The 26,848-nt window shown below is 40.1% G+C and overlaps 1 protein-coding gene across 3 annotated transcripts in view; it reads left to right on the forward strand.

Moving 5' to 3' along the window:
* LOC143041776 (WD repeat-containing protein 46-like) overlaps nt 1-25,001 on the forward strand; it is a 102,211-nt gene extending 77,210 nt beyond the window's left edge. For all 3 annotated transcript variants that reach the window (XM_076213826.1, XM_076213824.1, XM_076213823.1), the window contains exon 8: nt 24,816-25,001. In XM_076213826.1, the coding sequence (XP_076069941.1) occupies nt 24,816-24,992 (177 nt within the window). In that variant the 3' untranslated portion in view covers nt 24,993-25,001. The remainder of the gene's footprint in view (nt 1-24,815) is intronic.
* Nucleotides 25,002-26,848: the final 1,847 nt, after the last annotated feature.

A 26,848-nucleotide genomic window follows, 5' to 3' on the forward strand; every position in this document is an offset into this window, starting at 1 on the left:
CCCCCTTCACCCCATCCATCCACCTCATCCTAGGACGTCCCCTCATGTTCACTCCCTCCACATCTGCCTTCCACACCTCTTTTACTAGTCTTTCTTCACTCATTCTTTCCATGTGTCCAAACCATCCTAATATTCTTTCATCAACCCTATCTCCCAGCTCCTTTTTCACCCCTGTTCTCCTCCTCACCTCCTCATTTCTCACTCTATCCAGCCTAGTAACCCCCACCATACTTCTCAGACACCTCATCTCAAACACATTCAAACTCCTTCTCTCTTCTTCTCTTATGTTCCACGTTTCTGCCCCATACAGTGCTGTTGGCACAATCACTCCTTCATACAGTCTCCTCTTCGCATCCATTCCTAAATGTCTATTCCTCATTACACTCTTTAATCCACCAAGGCATTTACTCGCTTCTCGCAATCTACATTCTACCTCCACCTTCACTCCACCTTTTCCTGCTACACTTGCACCCAAGTATCTAAAACTATCCACTTCCTCCAGTCGCTCTCCCTTAATGCTCACTTCCAGTCAACTGCCACTTTCACCCCTTGTACATCTCATCACCTTACTTTTACCCACATTTATCTTTAGCTTTCTTCTATCACATACTCTCCCAAACTGCCACCAGCTTCCTCAATCCCTCCTCCGACCCTGCCACAAGTGCAGTGTCGTTCGCAAACAACAGCTGGCTCACCTCCCACTTTTCTCCATTTCCTTTAACCATCTCCAATCCCTGACCCACTACCCTAGCATTCACCTCTTGCACCACCCCTAGATGTTAAAATGGATATTTTAGTTTTGTCATCAGTGGCACCTCTACGTGTTATCTCTGCTTCAACCTCCATGAGGAAGTTGTTGTTGTTGTTGTCGTTCCCTAGACTGTCTGTCCGAGCAGTCCCGTCTCCCCAAGGAAGGCCACAGCCGAGACTGGGTTTTCCCACAAATCCTTTATAGAGTGTATGTTGTGTTGTTTGCGTGCATGATTGTGTATAATGCAGTCTTCCATTATGTGTTGTATGGTATGGGGTGAAGTGTTACATCCTGGGCAGCTGTTCACAACACGGTCGTCCAGCCTCCTCTGGTAGCTTAGAAGTGCTGGGTGGTGACCGCATCGCAGTCTGGCCAAGTGGACTCTGTCCTTACGTGGGAGAGAGGATTCAGAAGGGTGGATATCAGGGGGTCTGGCATGCAGCAGTGTGTTGTCTTTCAGTGTGTTAATGGAGCGGTGAGTGATATGATTATGAATATGTTTCCGGAGGCTGGTATTTGGTGGTTGTGGAGGAAGAGAAGAGAGTATCTTTGTGTAATAAAGGTCTTTGGGTGTAGTTTTAATGTTTCTTGGTGTGTGTGGGTGTTCTGCTATGTAGTGTAACGGGTGTGATGTGGTTGTGGTGGCTGCAGCAAGTGTTTGTGTGCCTCTCATGTCGAGGTGTTCCTTGACTTTGAGGACTTTTGTTTCATGGTGTAAATGGTCTGTAGGTGATGTATTTGTGCAGCCTGTAATTGTTTTTAGGGCTTTGTTTTGTATGATTTGAAGGGTGTTGTGGTGTGTCTCACTGAGATTAGGAGCCCATGCAGGACTCGCATAATTCATCACTGAGCGTATACATTGTTTGTATATTGTTATATTAGTTTCTTTGTTTTGTCCAAATGTTGTTCCAGTGATTGACTTAAGCGCGTTAAGTCTAGGTGTGCATTTGTTTTTTATGTTTGTGAGGTGTTGTTTGAAAGACATGGATGTATCGTATGTTACACCAAGAATTTTCGGTGTGTTTGTGTGTGGTATTAGAGTGTTGTTGATGTAGAGATGAGGTATGTATTTGTGTTCTTTTGTCCAGTTGGTGAGAAGTGTTGCTGTAGATTTGGTTGGAGCTATTTTGAGTCTGTTTGTGATGAACCATGTGTTGAGTGTGTCAAGGTAAGGCTGGATTATTTCTGCAGCTTTGTCTGTGTTACGATGTGTGCATGTGATTGTTATGTCGTCTGCGTAAGAAGAGATTTGTATTTCTGAGGTGTCTGGCGTGGGTAAGTCATGCATGTATAGATTAAATAATGTGGGGGATAGAACTGAGCCCTGCGGTACTCCGTTCTTAATGTTTCTGATGTGCGATGATTGGCCATTATATGACACATGAGCATTCCTGCCTGCCAGATAATTGGCCAGCCATCTTTTGGTGTTATTGTGCATGTCTGTGTTATATATTTTATTTGTTAGGTTGTGGCGGGGGATAGCATCAAAAGCTTTACTAATGTCCAATGTTATAAGAAGTGTTCTGTGGTAGGGCCTATCTGAATTGATGCCATCAAAAATTCTTTGTGTGAGGTTTGTCAGAAGAGTGTTTGTGGAGTGTAGTGGCCTAAAACCGTGTTGTGAGTCAGCAAGGGGAATATATGGTGTGACAAGTTTAAGTATTAGGCGTTCAATGACTTTAGAGGGGGTGCAGAGAAGTGTGATTGGGCGGTGCGATGATGGGATTGTTGGGTCTTTGTTCGGTTTTGGGATGGTGATTATTTTACCATGCTTCCAGATGTCGGGTATAGTGTTGTGTGAATAGCTGTAGTTTGCAATGTTTGTGAGTGCGTGTATACCTTGTGGTCCAATGTGTTTTAGGTGGATGTTGCTTATGTTATCAGGGCCACAGGCAGATGAGTGCTTGAGACTATGTATTATGAGTTTTGTCTGACTGTCTATGAAGGGTGTATAGTCTGAGTCTGTGGGAAAGTCTTTCTTACGTCGAATGGTGCGTCGGTCGTCAGGGTGAGATGTAAGATGGCTCGTCTGTGCAAAATGACGTATGAGTGCGTTTGCTTGTTGTCTGTTTGAGGGTAGATTATCTGTTGTTGTGATTATTGCTGCGTGAGAGCGTGTAGTGTTAGTGTTGGATAGTGTGATGCTGTTGAGTGTTTTGTACAATTTGCTGGTGTTTGTTTTGTGATCAAGTGTATTGATAAAGTTTTGCCAATTTTGTGTTTTTTGTTCATGTATTTTATTGGCAATCACAGTGTTTAGTGTTTGTATTTGGTCTGCTATGTTTTGAGGGATAGGTGTGGGGGTATCGTGTTTAAGTGTGTCACGTTGTCTGATGAGGCCTTGGATTTCTGGTGTGAAGTTGGGGTTGTGTGATTTTCTGTTGCCTCTAGGGATGTATCTCTTGTCTGCGTTTTGTATGATTGTATTAAAAGCGTGCACAGCATTGTTTATGTTTGTGATTGGTGTACTGTTAAGTGTTTCAAAATGTTGTTCTGTCTCTTCATTAAAGGCTTCCCAGTTAGCTCTCTTGTAATTGGTGTAAGTGTGTCTGTGGCCAGCTGGGGTGCATCTTGTTTTGGTGGTGATGATGATTGGAAGGTGGTCAGAACCAAGGGCTCCGACCACTCTCCATGATGTTGTTGGGGTTAGGCAGGGGGAGCAAAAGGTGATATCAGGAGAGGAGGGAGTGTAGAGGGCTTGGTATGGGATATGTGTATGATTATGCGTGTTGTTCATGATAGTCAATGAGTCGAGTTGAGTCTGTATATCAAGAGTTGGGGGCCAAACAGCAGCATTTACCCCTGGCCATCAGCTCTACGCAGATGGCACCGATCCCCATGAGGAAGTTATGTACAGGGATGTTCATACCATTGAAAAGGGACAAGGTCATCTCGTCCTTTATAACTGTAATTAGATTTTGGGTAGTCATGTTGCTTTGCAATGTGTTTCCCCCTTGTGATGAGTTGTTAGATTACTGAGTGGCCATGTCCTGTGTCTCAGACATTCACGCAAAGTGGCTTCTTGTGATGGGTCTGTCACGTCAGAATGGTGTTCGGTCCTATTCATTAAAAAAAACTAAAGAGAAAAATTAAACGAAAGGCCTGTAGATCAGATGTGGGAAATATTTCAAAATACGCTCACTAAGATGATTCAAACTTACATTCCTTTTAAGGACAGACGTCCCCCAAATCAGGCTCGCCCAAAGTGGCTCGACAAAGAAACTGAAAAAAGTATTGCTAAAAAGAGACAGGCTTATAAGAAATATAAGTGCTCGGGTGCATCTAATGACTATGAAAGTTATGTATCAATACAGAGAGATTTAAAAAAGACAATAAGAAAAAGAAAACGACAATACGAAATGAACATCGCTGAGAAATCCAAAGAGAATCCCAAAGAATTCTATAGTTACATTAGAGATAAAAAGGTTGTTAGGAATCACATTGGTCCACTATTATCTGCTGACGGTCAACTTGAATATTCAAATGAAGGAATGTGTAATCTCTTAAACAATTATTTTAGCTCGGTATTCGTAAACGAAACACCTCAAAGTGAATTCCAAACTGAAACCTGTGAAAAGTCTGGGGTAAACTTACTACGGTAAATATAACAAAAGAAACAATTAAAAGGTGTATAGACAAACTCAAAGTTAATAAAACACCAGGGCCTGACGGTTGGCATCCAAGAATCTTAAAGGAAATGAAAAATGAGATTGTTGTTCCATTAGAAATTATTTTCAAGAAATCCATCATATCCGGAGATGTCCCAAGAGAATGGAAGCTAGCTAACGTTACTCCCATATTCAAAAAAGGTGACAAAAAGAAACCAAATAACTATAGGCCTATTAGTTTGACTTCGATCGTAGGAAAAATAATGGAAACTATCATCAGAGATGCTATCGAATATCATTTAGAAAGTAACCGTTTGATAAATGATAGCCAACATGGTTTCAGACGGAAACGTTCTTGCGTGACTAACTTACTCGAATTCTACAACACAGTTGTCTCGAATTATGACAAAAGAAACAATATAGATTTAATATATCTAGACTTTGCAAAAGCTTTTGATACCGTCCCACACGAAAGACTACTTACTAAATTAGCTTTGCATGGAATAAGTGGTAGCCTATTAGGTTGGACTAGTAATTGGTTGAAAGGTCGAAAACAGAGAGTTGTTTTAAATGGAAAAACTTCTGGATGGAAAAGTGTTGCAAGTGGAGTTCCTCAGGGTTCCGTTCTTGGGCCACTTCTATTCATAGTATATATAAATGATATACACCATGGACTAAAATCTACTGTTTCCAAATTTGCTGATGATACAAAACTGTGCGGAGTGGCAAATGATCACTCAAACCAATTAGATATTCAAGAAGATTTAGATAAATTACAGCAATGGTCTGAAAAGTGGCTAATGAAATTTAACACAAGTAAATGCAAGGTAATGCACATAGGTAAAAATAACAGCAAGTACGATTACAAGTTATTTGGAAATTCGTTAACAAAAGTGGATAGTGAAAAAGATCTCGGCGTAATTATCAGTAACGACCTCAAATCATCCAAGCAGTGTATTTCAGCCTCTGAGAAAGCAAATAAGATTCTGGGATTGATTGCGCGATCTTTTGATTTCAAAAGTCCATCACTCATTAACAAGCTATATAAATCGTTAGTTCGTCCACATTTGGAATATGCTGTTTCCGTATGGTCACCGAATCTCATTAAAGACATTGACAGACTGGAAAAAGTACAACGGCGAGCCACAAAACTGATTCCAAATATCAAAAATAAATCATACGAAAATCGACTTAAGCACATGAATCTGTTTTCCCTAAAAAAGCGTAGACTCAGAGGTGACTTGATACAGGTCTTTAAGATTTTAAAGGGAATTGACAACATCAAAAGTGACCAAATTTTCACATTGAATGAGAATCAGACAAGAAACAATGGTCTCAAACTGTCCGGAAATAGATTCAATTTGGAAGTAGGTAGAAACAACTTTGCCAACCGTGTAGTTAATGAATGGAATAAACTTCCTGCACAGGTAGTGCAATGTAGTTCAGTTCGAAGCTTTAAGAATCATTTAGATAAATACCTAAGTAAGATGCTGTAATTATTATGATTTATGTTATATTATTTGTTTTTGTTTTGTTATAATTTGTCTGTCTGATTTTCATTTATTATTAGTTATATGTCAATTTATTATCATTTACTATTTACCTGTTTGTTATTCAACTATACCAATGCATTTATTTATGTATTTTAATTATTTACATTGTTATAGTTTTAATTTATTATTAATATATATATATATATATATATATATATATATATGTGTATGTATATATATAAATATATATATATATATATATATATTTTTTTTTTTTTTTTTTTTTTTTTTTTTTTTTTTTTTTTTTGCATCCGACCTAGATATGGATCAAAAGGTCTCCTGTCGGCATGCTTTGCCTTTGTAATCCTTTGTAATCCTTTGTTGCTACTAGGTGGCTAAATAAACGGAAAAATATCTACTTACCCAAGTTGATGTATGGAGGGAAGGGTGATAGAGAGTTGTGATCTCCGTCGTGAGATGGGTGCCGTTGGCAAGTTGCGGTTAAGGGCACCAGGTTAACATATGGAGGGAAGGGTGATGGCGAGTCGCAGTGAAGGGGGTGTTTCCATCGGTCGAAATTTGTGTTTAAGGGCACTGCTGCAATTAGTAGGGAAAGGTTAGTGTCTATGTTGGTTTTAGAATGTGTGAGGAGAGAATATTACGATTATATACATATATGTGTGCATGTGTGGGTATATAAACAAAACACAACAATAAAAAGGAGAGTATAGGAGGGCTTGTTGGCAATGTAGGTCTCTTGAAGGCTTGGTTGTGTCCCTCTGTTGGAGATTCATCTTGGTGTTGGAGGGCGTCATTGGCAACGTAGGTCTCTTGAAGGCTTGGTGGGCACTCTCTGGTGGAGATTCATCTTGGTGTTGGAGGGCGTCATTGGCGATGTAGGTCTCTTGAAGGATTGGTGGTGCTCTCTGTTGGAGATTCGTCTTGATGTTGGAGGGCGTCCTTGGTGACATAGTTCTCTTGAAGGCTTGGTGATGCTCCCTGGAGATTTGTCTTGGTGTTGGAGCGCGTCATTGGTGACATAGGTCTCTTGAAGGCTTGGTGGCACTCTCTGTTGGAGATTCGTCTTGATGTTGGAGGGCGCCATTGGCGCTGAAGAATATGTCTGTATGTTGACTTAATGGAGAAGCGAAGATCAAAGTTGTTGAATGTTTTCTTCGGTGTGGCGTGGGTTGTTGGTGATGGGCTAGAGCATCGGTGCTTTTTGGCATGGTTTAGCTGGTTGATGTAAACTTAATTAGTATTGCACTGCTTCTTCGATGTCCATGGCTGTAGAGTTAGTCTTGCTTCGCTATCCCACTTGGTGCCACCACTTTGTTGGCGTTGTGTGGTGGGTTGGAGCGAAAGGCATTTCGGTTTTTTGGTCTTTATTCTTTGCCTAGCTAGTCTAATCTCTCACAACAGCTGCCGGCTAGCTCTGAAGAAACCTTCTGAGGATTGCCAGACTTTCCTAGCTAAATTATACATGGCAAAAAGGGCGTTCTCTACAAAGGAGTGCCCAATGAAAAACATTGAGAAGGGTGGCACTCTTGAGATTGCCAAAAAGGGCAGACAGTTGTCGATGACCTTTGACCCTGTTCTTGGCGCGTCGCTTCGAGTTTGTCTAGAATGTCCTGCGGGCACTCTGATATATGGGCCTAGTGGTCTGCTCTTGCTGTCCTGTGCTTAGCTGAGAGGCCTCTTTGTTGTCTCTTCATGTTGGAGCGAAAGAAATCGTCCAGCGCCTCACATTGGAAAGAAATCGTCCACCGCCTCACACCATTCCCCGTTGTTTATTTCTCATTACACTTTTTAATCCACCAAGACATTTACTCGCTTTCTTGATCTACATTGTACCTCCACCCGTACTCCTCCCTTTCCTGCCACATTCGCACCCAAGTATCTAAAACTATCCACTTCCTCCAGTCTCTCTCCCTTTATAATTCCAGTCTGCTGCCACCATCTCCCCTTGTACATCTCATCACTTTACTTTTGCCTACATTTATCTTCAGCTTCCTTCTTTCACATACCCTCTCAAACTCTGTCACTAACTTCCTCAATCCCTTCTCTGATCCTGCTACAAGTGCAGTGTCATCAGCAAACAACAACTGGCTTATTTCCCACTTTTCTCCATTTTCTTTAAACATTTCCAGCCCCTGACCCACTACCTTTGCTTTCACCTCTCGCACCACCCCATCCATATATAGATTGAACAGCCAGGGCGATATAACACATCCCTAACGAAGTCCCACCTTTACTTCAAACCATTCATTCTCTCCATTTCTAATCCTAACACAAGCTCTACTACTCTTGTAAAAACTTTTGACTGCTCCTAACAGCTTTCCTCCTATCCCATATATCTATGATTCCTCCTATAGTGCCTTCCTGTCTACCCTGTCGTAAGCCTTTTCCAAGTCCATAAAATCCCCCAAAACATCCTTACCTTTTCCTATAGCTTTCTCACATCTCTGTCTTACCACAAAAATCTGATCTACACAACCCCTACCTGTCCTAAAACCACACTGTTCCTCACCAATTACTCCCTCTGTTCCTCTCCTAATCATCTCAATCAAGACCCTCCTATAAGCCTTCCCAACTACACTCAACAAACTGATACCTCTGAAACTACTACACTCACACTTGTTCCCCTTTCCCTTGTAAAGAGGAACTATGCAGGCACTCCTCCAGTCCTCTGGCACTCTACCCTCTCTTAAACAAACATTAAATAACCTCACCAGCCAGTCCATCATGACTGTACCTCCTTTCTTCAGACATTCTGCTTGGCATCCATCCAACCCAGGTGCCTTACCTGCTCTCATCATCTTAACAGCTGCTTTCACTTCATCCTTCCCTATTTCTCCTACATTTTCCTCACTCATCTCTCTCATTTTCTTAGTGCTTCTCACTGCAACTACCTTTCCCTCCCTATCCTCCTTCACATTTAGCAACTCCCCAAAATACTCTGCCCACCTTCCTCTCACTGCCTTCTCTTCCATTATCATCTCTCCATCTGCACCTTTTACCTTTTCTTCTCTACTTGATTTGCCTCCTCTCCTTCTTTTAATTTCTTTCCAAAACATCTTTTTATTACTTTCAAAGTTTTCTGTCATACTCTTAACCCATTTCACATCTGCTCTCTTCTTTGCCTCCTTTGTCTTATACATGACTTCTCTTCTCTTTACTTTGTACCTCTCATATGATTCCCTTGTCCTAATTTGTAGCCAATATATGAAAGCCTGCTTCTTCTCTTCTACACCCTTCTTTGCTTCCTCATCCCACCATTCACTCCTTCCTTCCATTTCCTCCTGCCCAACTTGTTCAACATACCATCTTTGCACACCTTATGACTCCCTCCTTGAACCATCCCCATTCCTCCTCCACTCCTAGTTCTACTCTATCCTTCATTCCCTCCCACTCCTCTCCCAGCTTCTTATACTCCTCTGTTTCCTTCTCATTTAAGCAGTTTCTAAGTACTTCTCTACCTTCTGCCCTTTTCCTCTTTCTCCACCTATTCTCCACTCTCAATTTACCTTCCACCAGAAAATGATCTGATATTCCCCCACTCTCTCCCCTTAGAACATGTACATCCTTAACTCTTCCTACCATACTCCTGGTCACCACTATATAGTCCATTAATGCTCTATCTGCCACCCTTCCAGCCACCACCCTCTCCCATATGTACTTATGTTTGACTTTCTTCATAAACACTGTATTTGCTATCATCAACTCTCTTTCTAGACACATCTCCACCATCATTTCTCCACTACGATTTTTATCTGGTACTCCATACTTCCCAATCACTCCGTCTATTGGTTCGTTTCCTACCCTAGCATTAATAATAATAATAATAAATAAACAATATAAAATAAATGGCAGTCATTACAGCATCTTGCTTAGGTGTTTAAATGAATCTTGAAGCTTCAAACTGAACTACATTGCTCTGCCTCTGCAGAAAGTTTGTTCCATTCTTTAACTACATGGTTGGTGAAGTTGTTTCTACCCACTTCCAAATCAAATCTATTTCCTGACAGTTTGAGGCCATTATTTCTTGTTGGATTCTCATTCAATGTGAAAATTTTGTCACTTTTGATGTTGTCAATTCCCTTTAGAATCTTAAAGACCTGTATCAAGTCCTCTGAGTCTACATTTTTTAGGGAAAACAGATTAATGTGTTTTAGTCAATTTTCATAAGATTTATTTTTGATATTTGGAATCAGTTTTGTGGCTGGCTGTTGTACTTTTTCCAATCTGTCGATGTCTTAAATGAGATTTGGTGATGATATGGAAGCAGCATATTCCAGATGTGGACGAACTAACAATTTATATAGCTTGTTAATGAGAGATGAACTTTTGAAGTCAAAAGATCGCTCAATCAGTCCTAGAATCTTATTTGCTTTCTTAGAGATTGAAATACACTGCTTAGATGATTTGAGATTGTTACTGATAATTATGCTGAGATCCTTTTCACTATCCACTTTTGTTAAAGAATTGCCAAATAACTTGTAATCATACTGTTATTTTTATCTATGTGCATAACCTTTTATTTACTTGTGTTAAATTTCATTATCCACTTTTCAGACCATTGCTGTAATTTATCTAAATCTTGAATATCTAATTAATTTAAGTGATCATTTGCCATTCCGCACAATTTTGTATCATCAGCAGATTTGGAGACATTAGATTTTAGTTTGTGGTCCATATCATTAATATATACTATAAATAGAAGTAGCCCAAGAACGGAACCCTTAGGAACTCCACTTGTAACATTTTTCCAGCTAGATGTTTTGCCATTTAAAACGACTCTGTTTTCAATCATTCAACCAATTTCTAGTCCAACTTAATAGGCTACCACTTACTCCGTGTGAAGCTAATTTAGTAAGTAGTCTTTTGTGGGGAACAGTATCAAAAACTTTGCCATAATTTGAGATAACTGTGTTGTAGAATTCAAGTAAGTTAGTCATGCAAGAACGTTTCTGTCTGAATCCATGGTGGCTATCATTTATCAAACAGTTACTTTCTAAATGATGTTCGATAGCATCTCTGATGATAGTTTACATAATGTTTCCTTAGATTGAAGTCAAGCTTATAGGCCTGTAGTTATTTGGTTTCTTTTTGTCACCAGTTTTGAATATCGGAATGATGCTAGCTAGCATCCATTCTCTTGGCACATCTCCGGATATGATGGAGTTCTTGAAAATAACTTTTAATGGAACAACAACTTATTTTTCATTTCCTTTAAGATTCATGGATGCCAACCATCAGGCCCGTGGTTTATTAATTTTGAGTTTTTCTATACACCTTTTAATTTTTTCTTTTGTTATATTTACTGTAGTAAGGTTACCCTAGACTTTTCACAGGTTTCAGTTTGGAGTTCACTTTGAGGTGTTTTGTTTATGAATACTGAGCTAAAATAGTTATTTAAAATATTACACATTCCTTCATTTGAATATTCAAGTTGACTCAGCAGATATTAGTGGGCCAATGTGACTCCTGATAACCTTTTTATCTGTAATGTAACTATAGAATTCTTTGGGATTATCGTTGGATTTATTAGCAATATTCATTTTGTATTGTCATTTTCGTATTTCATTGCCTTTTTTAAATCTGTATTATTACATAAGTTTGATAGTCATGAAGTGAACCCGAGCACTTGTATTTTTTATAAGCCAGTCTCTTTTTATCAATACTTTTTTCAGTTTCTTTGTTGAGCTATTTTTTGCAAGCCCGATTTGGGGACGTTTGTCCTCAAATAGGATGTAAGTATGAATCATCTTAGTAAGTATATTTTGAAATATTTCCCACATCTGATCTACAGGTCTTTCACTTAATTTTACCTTCCAATCTGTAAGCTGAAGCTCCTGACATAGTCATATGAACTGAGCTTTACTAAAATTGGGTATTTTAGGTACACAAGTATCTATTAAATTTTTTTTTAGCACTTTGAATATAACAAAGTTGTGATCGCTATTTGCAATAGTTTCACCAACTTCTACATCGGTTATCGTGCTTTCATGGCTAGTGATCAATAGATTGAGTAAGTTTCCATGTCTTATGGGCTCTTTTACATGCTGAACTAAGTAATTGTCGCCAAGAAAATCCATCAAGCGACTACCTATATGGCCATGTTCAAGGGTCATCCAATCATTGTCAGTAAAATTGAAATCACACATTATCAATAGGTCCCGGTTGCAGAAACTAGAGAGTTCTTGAAACAGTTTGTCGTCTGCTAACGATAATGTTCTTGGCTTATACATTACACCATTTGTTTGGATTAATTCTACCCACAAACTATCATATGCATCCTGTTTCACTTTCTCTAAAACACAAGCATGGACATTGTTTTTAACATACAACAGAACACCCCCACCTTTCTTGTGGTTTCTCTCCTGATGAAAGTGTTTATATCCTGCAATATTAAATTCAGCTTCAAACTCTTTACCATTCAACCATGTCTCGGTTATTCCTATCATATCAAGATTTTCCCTTTTGACATACACCAGTATTTCTTGAAATTTATTCCTAATACTATGAGTATTAAAGTACATGGTATTTGTATTTCAACATCATGCCTTACATTATAATTTTGTTCTTTATTGACACCTTGCTCTATATTGACATTTGGTCCTTCATTGGAATTCAGTATCTCATGGACATTTGCCTCATCACGGATATCTGGTCCCTCACGGTCATTCAATCTCTTTATATACCTTGCCCCCATATGTTACCGCGTTCCACACCGGCCACCTGTTGTTCACTGACATTCTGTCTGGCATCCCTTCCTAAAATGATATTCTGTCCTCCACTTACATTATATCCTATCGTGATATTTTGCCCTCCACTAACATTATATCCTACAGTGATATTTTGTCCTCCACTAACATTCCATACCGTCATGATATTTTGTCTACTATTATCCTACAGTGATATTTTGTCCACCACTAACATTCCATACCGTCATGATATTTTGTCCACTATATCCAATTGTGATATTTTGTCCTCCATTATTATTACATCCCATCTTGATATTTTGTCCTACACTGACGTATTGCTCTACGTTATTGCTATACCCTACTCTAGTTTCCCCAATACACCCTATTTCCCCTTGCCTTCTAGTTTCTACCCCAAAAAAGGAACGAGTTTATTACAAACTCCCACAATGAGGTTTTAAGAACATCTTTGCCTCTGTAAGGTGGATGCCATCAGAAGCGTAAAGGTGATGACGCCTGGAAAAGAGATACCAAGGATCAAGAAAGTGGTATCCCAGTTGCGTGCACAATCACGATATCCTCTCATTGATCCCTATGGTTCTACTGTTCTGACACAAGCCTGCTTAGATCCTTGGAAGGATCCCACAGACTACGTGACAACTCCCATGCTCCTTTATATCCTGAAGAAGGACTTTGTAATTCTGAACAAGTTCCTCTGATCTCACCCTACCCATATCTTTACTTTCCGTATGAACAATCGTAACCGTGTTTGTCCGCCTTTGCTTCCTGATGGTCTGGGTACAATCGGCGATCCCACTGCCCAGTTGACATAAAGATTGCAACTTCGTTTAGTCTTCTACTGTAGGATAGTCTCACACCATGGAGTCCCCCACCACCAAGAACTGATGTTCAGCCACTTCATCCTCCATTCCAATAATTTTCCTTCGATGCCACCTATTGATTCTATTTTTCTTATTAGGTTTTTGTGTGGTACTTTATCAGATGCTTTTTGTAGGTCTAGAAAAGTACAGTCCGCCCATCCATCCTTTTCTTTTATTATTTCTATTAGTCTCGAGTAGAAGCAGATCAAGTTTGTTGTACATGATCTTCCTTGTCTAAATCCAAATTGATTTGGATTCAGTATATTTTTTCTTCCAGATGTAACCCATCAACTTTTGATAACTTTTTCACATATTTTTGCTATTGTGCTTGTGTATGTGTGTATATTTATCTATGTATAGTAAAGGAAACTGTATAGTACAATGAGTATAATTTTTTAGGATTAGAAATTTGAATTTTCATTAGAATAAATGATGACATGTGACAGTGCTGTTCCCCCATGTTGCCATATCAAGGTTTTACTGGTGAGACAAGTGGCATGGAGTGGGTAATCATTATTATAATCCTAAAAATGATACTCATACTGTAGAGCATCCTCTACTGTATACAGAATATATATAAAAAAAAAAGAAAAATAGCACATACATGGGAAATAAGAAAGAAAAAGAGAGGGTTGATCTGGTGCGATGTAAGTCACCCTGAATGGACTCTTTGGGGCACACAGATGATAGTCACCTTGCTTTGCAGGTAATGACCTATATCTTCATAGAAAGAGGAGCCTCTTGGCTTTAAAACACTAATAAGAATATTAAGGGAGATGTGGAGGAAGGTCAGAAGGAAAGATATATTTTAAGGGGGGACTGAACACCTTAAAAAATCACATAAAAAAGTTTATGATCTTTCAACTTGAAACTTTCAGGTCTTATTTAGAATATAGATAGAAATATATTGTGAACCCAAGAACTTGCTACGTTTTGACGTCATAACGTTTTTTTTGTTTTTTTTTGCGTAATCGAATACGTACGTCGTATTTTTTGCACTACAGACTTCTACTTTTTTATCCTATAAGCACTTTCATGCCTGCTTTTTTAAAATTTTGCTATAGAACGTGAGATATAGGTGTCATAAGTATGGTCACTTACGTCACCCCTTTTTTCCTCGTTTTTTTCCCACTTAGATGGAGCCCATCGCTGTTTTTCAAGATAAAAAAAAAAAAAAAAAAAAAAAAAAAAAAAAAAAAAAAAAAAAAAAAAAAAAACCAGATATGGAAATAAAAATATACCTATTATACACTAAGAGAAGCATTTTCAGGCTGCTACAATTGATTAAATTTTTTTGGCATATTTTTAATTGCAAATATTTGGTACCCATCTGTGGTATTGGCTGCTTGTTATTGTGGCAAAGTAGCATGCAGTTGATACTTTAGGGTCTATATGGGGCGCCCCTACGGACCAGAGCCACACAGCATTTTGTCTATGATAGAGGAAAACTCTGTTCATAGAGAAATGATGACACTTTTATACTACGACTCTCCCTCCTTTATGCTGTCCTCCAGCCCCTTGTTGCTGTACTGTACCATTTCTCTGAGTATTCCTTTTCTGTGATGGAATTCCCTGTGGTGGGGGAAAAGAATACTGCCACCAAGTATTCCCACTTGGATCGTAAGAGGTGAGAAGAAAGGGACGGGGATTGGGACTAGGCATCCTTTTCCTTGTAGCCCCACAGGGGAAATTCCTAAAAGAAAAAAAGAAGGCATAAGAGGGGCTGGAAATCCTCGGACCAGCACCCTAAGGTTTGGGTCTTTTAATATGTGTGGATGTGGTACAGTTTGAGAGTAAAAGGGAAGAGATAGGTAGTATGTTTGTGAGAAGAAAGATGGATGTGTTGGCTTTGAGTGAAACTAAGTTGAAAGGGAAGGGTGAGTGTAAGTTTGGGAGTGTAAGTGGGAGGTTATCAGGAGTGAAGAGAGGGTGAGGGAGGGAAGGGGTGGCTATTTTAGTAAGTGAAGAGATAGGTAAACGGGTAGTGGAGTGGAAGGAGGTTTCCTCAAGGATAATGTGGATGAAGGTGAAACTGGGGAAGGAGATGTGGGTCTTTGTAAGTGCATATGGGCCTGGCAGTGAGAAGAGTGTAGAAGAAAGGGAGGCCTTTTGGATAGATCTAAATGAGTGCATAGAGGATTTGGGAAGAAATGTCAATGTGATAGTACTGGGAGACCTTAATGCTAGGGTGGGAAATGGTCCAATTGATGGAGTGGTTGGGAAATGTGGAGTTCCAGGAAAGAATCGTAGTGGAGAGTTGATAGTGGAAATGTGTCTAGAGAGTTGATGATAGCAAATACAGTGTTTCGGAAGAAAGTCAAGCATAAGTACACATGGGAGAGGGTGGTGGAGGGAAGGGTGGTAGATAGAGCGCTAATGGATTATGTAGTGGTAAATAGGATTATGATAGGAAGAGTTAAGAATGTACATGTGCTAAGGGGAGAGGGTGGGGGAATATCAGATCATTTTTTGGTGGAAGGTAAGTTGAAAGTGGAGGATAGATGGAGGAAGAGGAAAGGGACAGAAGGTAGGGAGGTTCTTAGAGTGAACTCTTTGAATGAGAAGGAAAAGGAGGAGTACGGAAAGAAGCTGAAGGAGTGGGAGGGAGTAAAGGGTAGAGTAGAGCTGGGTGTGGAGGAGGAATGGGGATGGTTCAAGGAGGGAGTCATAAAGTGTGCAAGGATGGTGTGTGGAACAAGAAGGACAGGGGGAAATAGAAGAAAGGGTAGTGAATGGTGGGATGAGGAAACAAAGAAGGTTGTAGAAGAGAAGAAGCGAGCTTTCACAGATTGGTTACAAAATAGGATGAGGGAGTCATATGAGAGGTACAAAGAAAAGAAAAGAGAAGTAAAGCAAAAGGTAAAGGTTGCAAAGAGGAGAGCAGATGTGAAATGGGGTAAGAGTTTGATAGAAAATTTTGAAAGTAATAAAAAGATGTTTTGGAAAGAAATTAACCAATATTGCCCGGAGCACATATGTAAACAAAGGATTTGCTATGCGTTCATAAAAACAATGGATACAATGGCCCATAGACTCTCATTTTAATTTTATTTACAAATGTACTTGTTATCAAACATAATATGGATGATTATACATCAAAATAAAGCTTAGAGTCTATTTTATTTTGATGAAAAGGAAACCAAGAAAAATTGATATGGATAATGAAAAGAAAAAAAAAAAAATTAAATACGACACTAAATCTGGAAAAGAAAACGTACATTTTATGTAACTGACTGTAGGGAAAGTACTTACATTTATTTGAAGGCAGTGATGATTAGAGGCTTGTAGAGTGTTTGTACTTTACTTGGATGAAAATACATGGTGCTTGAAGAAGCAATCTATGCAAAATCCACTGTCACATTTAGGACAGTACCTGCGGGATCGTACACGCTTGCTATGGTCCCCTACACACACACACTCTTTACCATCTGGCACCTGTTTGAGCTGGTGTACACTCACTGCACGTAGTGAATGTGATGGAGACGATATCGATGTTGTTATATTTCTGCTTTCCTGAATCTGCTCTTGAGTACGTGGCCTCTTGAGGAATTTTGGAGGAGAATTTTTTTGAACAAGGTCCCTTATGACAGAGTTGATGAACTGGAGCCTGGTTAGAATAGGTCTCTGGGATGTATTCTTGTTGTACAGAATATAGCTGTTGAGAGTAGCTGTGCCAAAGAGAGAAAAGGCAGCTTTAGTCGTCCATTTGATGGTCTTTCTCTCTGCAAGATAGATAGGTGTAGAGCTGGGTATCCTTCAGATCGACGCCACCCATTACTTGATTATAATGAGCAACAATACAAGGCAACTCCTTTTCAGGTTTCCTCTCTGTCTTTACAGTAGTGTAGCCGCCACCTTTGGTAACTGTTGACAGGAGTACAGGAGTCTTTTTTCCATCTGTATAGGCAACACACAGTAAAGGTCCTTTCCTGCGCTGTGATACATGATGGTTTTCTAATTTTTCCTTTACTGCTTCCTGTGGCAGGCCTTTCCTGTTTGTTCTGACAGTCCCTGTTGCTGTTGTCTGCTTTTCCCAGAGATGTAAAAAAAGTTTGGGCGAGGAGGAGAAATAGTTATCTAGGCCCAGATGATATCCATGATGCAGGAGGTCTGCCTGGGTCAGTAGGTGCATCACTAGGTCATATGTTGCACCTTGTACACTCTTGGAGAACCCTTTGTACAGTTCAAATGTCACAGTATAGCCTGTTGCTGCCTCACACAAGCACCATAACTTCAGACCAAAACGAGCATGGCGCTTATTAGGCATATACTGGCGTAAGTGAGGGGTCTTACCTCGATACCCAATGATACTTTCGTCAATTGAGATGGCCCTCTCAGGATTATAATGGGCTTTGAATGCTTTTATAAAATGATCCAGTAGTGGTTGCACTTTATACAACTTGTATGCAGGGTCTTGCTGGTCAGGCATCTTACTATTATCACTGAAGTGCAAGAATTTCAGGAGAAGTTCAAAACGCCCCCTACTAAAATTGGTTCCAAACCATGGTGTGGCCATAGAAAGATCTGAGGTGTTCCAGTAGGATTTGATAGTAGGTTTTCTTACAATCCCCATATTTAGAATAACTGCCAGAAATGCATATAATGTCTTACCTTGCTTCAACCAAAGATGTACAAGAGACCTGGGTTTATCCTTCAAATATTGTTTGTTACTTTCAACCCACTGATCTGCATACCTGTTAGTCTCCGTAGCAATTCCATTCATGAATTGCTCGTTGAAAAAAAGTTTGAAATACTCCACAGGCTTGGCATCAGTTTTAGGGGGATGCTTCAGCCCACTAACACCTGTAAAAGGCACTGTTGCAGGGCCTGGATCATTTCCTGGGACAAGCATCCATTCATCTGCTCCACTCGACAACACTGCACTTCTATCATCACCATCACTTTCACATTCACTTGCACTAAGCGTATCACAACTCGCATCACCTTCATCATCACTAGATTCTTCCTCACTTGTAAGGCACTCATCCATTGGAAACACTTCAAACGAATCAGAAAGTTGAAAGACAATTTCATCTTCACCACTAAAACACGCAGACGCCATGACTTTTGCAATGAGGCCGTCTTATATTTGCCTATTTCAAAGGTATTACGCACTGTATAACAATATCTATTATAAGTATTGTTCCTCAGATACTTATCTATTTTTCTATAAAAAAATTTTTCTGATTACGGCACTAATCACAAGAAAAAAAATGGGCAAAATATGTAAACGTTTCCGACGCACTTTGATCAGGAAAGCGAATGTGCCGCTACTGCTGATAAGATTCAATTTATAAGCCACCCTGTGATTGGTTGGCTGGACCACCTCGTGGAAATGATAGGCCAATGGTTGGTCTAGATACATCAAGTCTCGGCTCAGTGTAAACAAAGACGAATATCTTTAAGAACCGCGCGAAATTTAAACGGAGCCGAAATATCGTCATTAGGACACTGTCGAACAAACCGATATCTCGGCTCCGTGTCCAATATGGGTTAAGAGAGGAAGAGGAGGCGAATCAAGTAGAGAAGAAAAGGTAAAAGGTGCAGATGGAGAGATGATAATGGAAGAGAAGGCAGTAAGGGGAAGATGGGCAGAATATTTTAGGGAGTTGCTAAATGTGAAGGAGGATAGGGAAGGAAAGATTGCTGCAGTGGGAAGTGCGAAGAAATTGAGAGTGATGAATGAGGAGAATGGAGGAGAAATAAGGAAGGATGAGGTGAAGGCAGTTGTTGAGATGATGAAAGCAGGTAAGGCACCTGGGTTGGATGGATGCCATGCAGAATGTCTGAAAAAGGGAGGTACAGTGATGGTGGACTGGTTGGTGAGATTATTTAATGTTTGTTGGAGAGAGGGTAGAGTGCTGTAGGACTGGAGGAGTGCCTTTATAGTTTCTTTTTACAAGGGAAAAGGGGACAAGTGTGAATGTAGTAGTTTCAGAGGGATTAGCTTGTTGAGTGTAGTTGGGAAGGCTTATGGGAGGATCTTGGTTGAGAGGATTAGGAGAGGAACAGAAGGGAGTAATTGGTGAGGAACAGTGTGGATTTAGGACAGGTAGAGGTTGTGTAGATCAGATCTTTGTGGTAAGACAGATATGTGAGAAAGCTATAGGAAAGGGGAAGGATGTTTTTTGGGCTTTTATGGATCTGGAAAAGGCTTATGATAGGGTAGACAGGAAGGCACTGTGGGAGGTTATGCAGATATACGGGATAGGAGGAAAGCCTCTGGGAGCTGTCAAGAGTTTTTATGAGAGTAGAAGAGCTTGTGTCAGGATTGGAAATGGAGAGAGTGAGTGGTTCGAGGTAAAGGTGGGACTTCGTCAAGGATGCGTTATGTCGCCCTGGCTGTTCAACTTATACATGGATGTGGTGGTGCGAGAGGTAAATGCAAGGGTAGTGGGCAAGGGATTGGAGATGGTTAAAGAAAATGGAGAAAAGTGGGAGGTGAGCCAACTGTTGTTTGCGAACGACACTGAGCTTGTGGCAGGATCGGAGGAGGGATTGAGGAAGTTGGTGGCAGAGTTTGGGAGAGTATGTGATAGAAGAAAGCTAAAGATAAATGTGGGTAAAAGTAAGGTGATGAGATGTACAAGGGGTGAAAGTGGCAGTAGACTGGAAGTGAGCATTAAGGGAGAGCGACTGGAGGAAGTGGATAGTTTTAGATACTTGGGTGCAAAATGTGGCAGGGAAAGGTGGAGTGAAAGTGGAGGTAAAATGTAGATTGAGAGAAGCGAGTAAATGCCTTGGTGGATTAAAGAGTGTAATGAGGAATAGACATTTGGGAATGGATGCTAAGAGGAGACTGTATGAAGGAGTGATTGTGCCAACAGCACTGTATGGGGCAGAAACATGGAACATAAGAGAAGAAGAGAGAAGGTTTTTGAATGTGTTTGAGATGAGGTGTCTGAGAAGTATGATGGGGGTTACTAGGCTAGATAGAGTGAGAAATGAGGAGGTGAGGAGGAGAACAGGGGTGGAAAAGGAGCTGGGAGATAGGGTTGATGAAAGAATATTAGGATGGTTTGGACACATGGAAAGAATGAGTGAAGAAAGACTAGTAAAAGAGGTATGGAAGGCAGATGTGGAGGGAGTGAACATGAGGGGACGTCCTAGGATGAGGTGGATGAATGGGGTGAAGGAGGCTTTGGGGAAGAGGGGAATGTCTGTTGAGGAAGGACGGGAGAGGACAGAAGACGGGTGAATGGAGAATGGTTGTATATGGATGATGTTGTGATTGCATGAAGTGGAATGGGCGGGTGGATGAGGGGTGAGGTAGTATGTGTGAGCAAAATTTGACGCAGCCCGAAGGGATTTCTCCCCGTCCTCTCCTTTTTATGCAATGGGGGGATGGAGAGGGAGGGTTGCCGATTTAATGAAGCAGCCTTGCTGTGGATGTGCTGTGTCTTGCGACACTGCTTCTGACCCAGGGCAGTGGACAAGGTGCAGGGATGACCCGTCATTCAGGAGGTGCTAAGATAAGAGGGAGGGTGGAGGGGTGGTGTGGAGTGTATTCAGGGATGGAATGGGTGGGAATGATTTTATGCCATTTTCTTTTTTGCTACCCCCCTTGTAAGGGGGAAAAAGCCTTGGTATATGTATGTATGTAAATATTTGGTTTTGAGATACGAGCGTTTATAGTTTTCAGCATTGTATATCTGTTATTTATTGTGTGATTTTTATTATATTAACACACATTATTATGTAATGTATATTGAATAAGTTGTCAGTAAATATTTATATATATATATATATATATATATATATATATATATATATATATATATATATATATATATATATATATATATCTACACTGAATGGTTCCCAACGATCAATTGATATCTTTATTCAACCACAAACAACTTTTAATTCCATGCCATCGCAATCGAGACTGAAGAATCGCTCGATGGCGACATTTTGTTGGAAATTAAAAGGTAGATGAGCCGAAGATTCGAACCCAGCTAACCCGTAACAAAGTTACAGTGACTTAAACCAATGCGCTATGTCTCTCTTGTTAGCGCATTGGTTTAAGACACTGTAACTTTGTTACGGGTTGGCTGGGTTCGAATCCTCGGCTCGTCCACGTTTCAATTTCCAACAAAATGTCTCCATCAAGCGATTCTTCAGTTTCGATTGCGATGGCATGGAATTAAAAGTTGTTTGTGGTTGAATAAAAAAAAAAAAAAAAAAAAAAAAAAAAAAATATATATATATATATATATATATATATATATATATATATATATATATGTATGTATATATATATATCCGAGTTACGACCTGTGCGACTTACGTCCACCCGTACTTATGACCACATTCAGCAGATGCCTACATGCACATATTATGAGTTTACTGGTTTACTGTACGTTTGCACGTGGCGTCCAGCATCCCGTACGACAGTAACGGCAGCACAGCATCTCACCAAGGTTGCGCTGTCTGCCATAATTATGGTATTTCTACCATAATTTAGTGTGTGTCTACCATCTACCATACGATGTCTACCATATGCCATAATTTTATTGGAATTGATATTATACCGTATTTCGATTCCCAGTTCCCACCGATAATCAGGGCAGGTGGGAATGGTCAGAAAGAGCAGTTTTGCCAGATCGGTGATACACGCTTCCCCGAAAGCCAAGACAGAGAGTCGGTTTACAGTAGTCCTGCATTCGTACTTTTCATTCTGGTTCGAGTTCTCTATTGGTCGAAAGTCGAAAGCTGTAGTGTACGAACAGGGATATAAATAGCTTTAACCCAAGTCTATGATATTCCTGGAGTTCTGAAGTATAATATCTTATATTCAATAAGACAATATATCTCACTGTACTATTCCATGCATAGAATATTTATTTGATGAAAGAGAGACCAAACGTTTTCGCATGGGAGGCGACAATTGAGCCCAGTGCATAGAAGCGAATCTTGTACTTGTTTTCATGTACATTTGAGGGAATTATTTTAAATGTTATTAAGCCTTTATTACTTCAACCTCTTTTTATTAATTATGCCTCGACCAGCGGATACCAAGGGATCCCCCTAGTTACGACCGTTTCGACTTACGACCGGTTGGTCGGAACCAATCTAGGTCGTAATTCGGATAGTGAGTGTATATATATATCTACTATACATTACAACCACTCCTTGTTTAACGACCTACTCGGTTAGCGATGACGCGGAGTTACGACGGGCCTTATGACAGACCAATATTTGTTTAACATAAATCTCCCGAAGTTACGGCGTCGTGTACGATAATTAAGTTGGCTGAGGCAAATTTGTATGATGTTATAATTGAACTTGTATGGTGGATATTAGCTGTGAGGTAAAATGTTCTGAAGCTTAGGTCTACGTTACCATCCTGCAAGCTGCAAAAACTACCTGGGGTACAGTATATACCGGTAGTGGTAAATTTTTAGTTTCGACCATGGGCGCAATATAGCAATAGAAAATTAATTATTAATTTTGTAAATTATAATGTATCAAAGTAATATGCAATTTTGTGAGCGGAAATAAAAAAAAGGTGCTAAAAACAAATTTCGTAAGTGACGAAGTCATGTCGGACGAATGGTACACCATGTTTGTTATGATAGATGCCGATGTCGAAGAAATAAAAGGATGATAAATTCCTCCAACCTAAACTAAACTAACCTAACCTGTGTTTGATAAATCATTACCTGCAAATTAAATGTCATCCGGCTCGTCCTCGTTGTCGTCGTCGTGAGAGACGTTGGCAGACGACAAGATGGCGTCCCAATCCTATGCTACCGACTTCGTTTATTAGCATATTTTCTTGTAGCATGGTATTTTTTACTTTCATTTCCGCCCACAAAATTGCATATTACGTTGATACATTTTAATTTACAAAATTAATAATTAATTTTCTATTGCTATATTGCGCCCATGGTCGAAACAAAAAAAATACCCCAGTATTTAATATGGAATGTCAGCATACGCGGATTTGGTCATATACGGTAATTTCAGGAACCTAACCACCATAAATAAACAGTAAACAAAGCTTTAATGTACTGTATAAAAGAGGGAAAATACACGAAAATAAAGACACATGTATTGCTGGACATTGTACATACAGTACATGTACATATATGTATACACTTTTGCTTAACGACCAATTCGGTTAACGACAGCGCACTGGTCCCAATTGTCGTCGTTAAATGAGGAGTGGTTGTACATTAAAATGTTTTTGTTACTTGCCAAGCAGTGTTTTTCATAATTGAAGATTTTGCGCTTTTACTTGAAACCTCACTGCTGGGGTGTCATCACTTTCTCAAATCATTGCTGAGTGGTTCATTTTTACTAGCAATGAGCACCTTCTCTATGCTAGATGACAAAGCTAATCAAATATGTTTGCTTTTCCTATACAGGCGCAATCCCAGCCCCATATGTTTCTCCTTCGCCAGCTATTTTCTCTTCCTCTTCCTGAATTTTCCTCATCTTCTTCTCTACATCTGGAAGAAAGCACTTTGTCAGCTGTGTTGTCAGGTGTGGTGGTATTTGGTGGTGGAGATAGTGTTGGCAGTGGAGGTGGTGGTGGTGACGAGCAAGGGAGTGATGTCCCTTCCTCCAGGCCTCTCATGGCTTGCTCTCCTTCTAGCACAACTTTCATTCCAATTTTGGCTCAATTTTTTCATAATTTCTTTGGTTTTTCCTCTTCATCATGATGTAGTTGATGATTGGATATCTAGTAAGTGTAGTAATGTCCAGGATATAAGGCAAACAGTGGCACAGGAACACAATATTGCCATAGTCAGTGATGTGTTTATGCATCAGTCTATTCTGATGTTTGATGGATAACTGGCTTGAGGTGTGCTGTGCACACCACATGGAAGAAGAAGTCACGCTGATGCCAGATGTACAAAAATATAGCTGTTTCATGGAATTGTGCAAGCGAAAACAAGACATATATAGATATTTAAGGCCTATTCATGTGTGAGCCATTTAAATTGACATGCCTTCCGGGCCCTTTAAACTCCCTCCATTATGCTAGGGGGAAAAAAATTCATTCATATTTTGCTTTTAGGATGTTTATATGATTCAAATTTGCCCATATCTAAAATTCAATTTTTGGATGAAAATTTCATGTGTTCAGTCCCCCCTTAATGTCTCAGCTACTTCAAAACACAAATGTATGTGATGATTTAGTTTAACATTACAAACTCCCCTAATCAAGAGGCTAGAACAGTACCCTTTACAGAAGACTTTGTAGTGTGGTATTTAATAAATCATACCCTTAGTCCAACTCACTGGCAGCTGGGTTGGAACTGCCAAAACCTCAACCTCTGCCATAAATAGCAACACTCAGCCAGCAAGCATCCAAAAATATATGTGATACCATAGTAATTCACATTTTTGTTCTTTGATAATCACAGGTCTATAAGGATATAACTACTGATGGAGCATTGGATCCATACATGCATCACAATGGAAAAGGTTATATATCATCTCTTCAGTTTTGCCCTTATGAAGATGTTCTTGGGGTAGGGGCCTACGGTGGAGTATCCAGTCTTATCATTCCAGGTAGGATTCCAGATAAGGTAAAAAATTAGGGGTTTGGGGAAAGGTATAACATAGAAGATTTGTTTGTTTGTTATTGTTACCTTCATTTTTGTAGCTGTCATTGGAATTCAAGCAGAATGATTAAAACAGTATTGTTGTAGTTTCTAAGATAAGCATGACATGATTATTTATATTTAATTTTTTGATAGATCGGGTTGATGAGAGTGTTGAGATGGTTTAGGCACATGGATAGAATAAGTGCATTGAAGTATACAAAATGAAAAAACAGTATTGTTAGAGTTCCTAAGATAAGCATGACATGGTTCTTTACATTTTATTTTTTGGTGGATTGGGTTAGTCATGGAGTGCTGAAATGGTTTAAGCACATGGTAGGAATGAGTGGGGGAGACTAGTAAATAAGACTGGAAAATGGAAATGAAGAGGACACTGGATGTAAGAGGAATGTCTTGTCAGGCAGGGAAGAGAAAGTATAAAAGATAGGAGTGAATGGAGAGTGGTTGTGGATAGATGAAGGAATGATGCAGCCCAAAGGGAAGGTTTAGTCTGTTGTATAAATTTCTTGTGTAATGTCTGTCAAGCAAAGAAGGGGGAGGATGGGGGAAGTGGGGATTAAGTGTGTGTTTTCTGTAATGTCTGCTTGAGAGAATTTAGAAAAGGGTTTGTCATTAAATGAAATGGCCTTATTGTGAATGTGCTGTGTCTTGCTGCATTGTCTCTAACCCAGGCAGTGGACAGGAGACAGGAATGACCCATCATCCACGAGGAGCTAAGATGAGAGAAAAACATGGGTGGTGGATGGTAGTGGGTGCATGTCTTTAACTTGGCTACCTCCCATGTAAGGGAGAAAAAACCCTTGGTGTATAGATAGATAATAAATTTCTCAAGTGGACAAGGAGCGCGTGGTGCGGGGAGTTTGCCATATAATGAAGAGGTGGAAGTAAACCTGAATTGGAAGTACTGTGTCTAACTGCATTGTCTTTGACCCAAGCAGTGTGGCAGGGGACAGAAATGACCTAAAATGGAGGGACAGTATTTGGGTTTTTGAGGGGTGTAACTTTGGCTTGGCCACCCCATTTAATGAAGGAAAAAAGATTTTTGGTATGTGCAAGTTTGTATCTCTCACTCTCTGGATTGGCCATTGCTGACTGTGAGTGTAAATACAACCGCAATTGACCTACAATTCTAAGTAATTATAGAAGATCCAGCGAGCTACTGTCTTCCAGCCTTAGCTGAGCACAGCAGTAAGCACCAGACATCAGTCTTTGTGGTATAAGTAGTTATGAGGAATAAAGAACTTAGTCAATATTTGCCACAAGACAATCCTATCCTTGGCTAATAAAAACCCCTCTGTCCAGTGCTCCATCCTTGTGTGCATGCGCAGTATGAGGAGTATGACGTATCTTAACGTCATACCCATGTCACTGCAGCCCCATTAACACCATTTGTCCCCATTCTGCCATATTGCTGAGGCAACATGGCTTATTCAGGACCGGCCACCCTCACCGATATAGATGCTGACCTTGCCCTAAACATGGAAGAGGATATTGCTGAACAACATTGGCCTTCATTGCCAGTGCACGAGCAACACATTAGTAGCACACCATGGCAGCCGCTGCTCTCAGCTACCCAGCCTACCACCACCACTATTGCCACAACAGCTGCCACTGCAGCCACTGTTGCAGCTGTTGCCACCACCCACACCCACACCACCGCCACCAAACGATCTGCGGACCACACTTCCAACACAAGTGGATCCTATTCTCCAGCCCTCAAGTCGTTCAGGCACGACGAGTACTCCCAATGCACGGCTTCCGATAACTCCTCCTCTCACCCTCACCCTCTCCCTCTCCCCCGCAGCTCACCTCCCCGACCCCTAGTTACCAAT

The sequence above is a fragment of the Oratosquilla oratoria genome, chromosome 32, assembly GCF_046742065.1.
Source record: "Oratosquilla oratoria isolate Oo_2021 chromosome 32, ASM4674206v1, whole genome shotgun sequence".
In the NCBI taxonomy this organism is placed as follows: Eukaryota; Metazoa; Arthropoda; class Malacostraca; order Stomatopoda; family Squillidae; genus Oratosquilla; species Oratosquilla oratoria.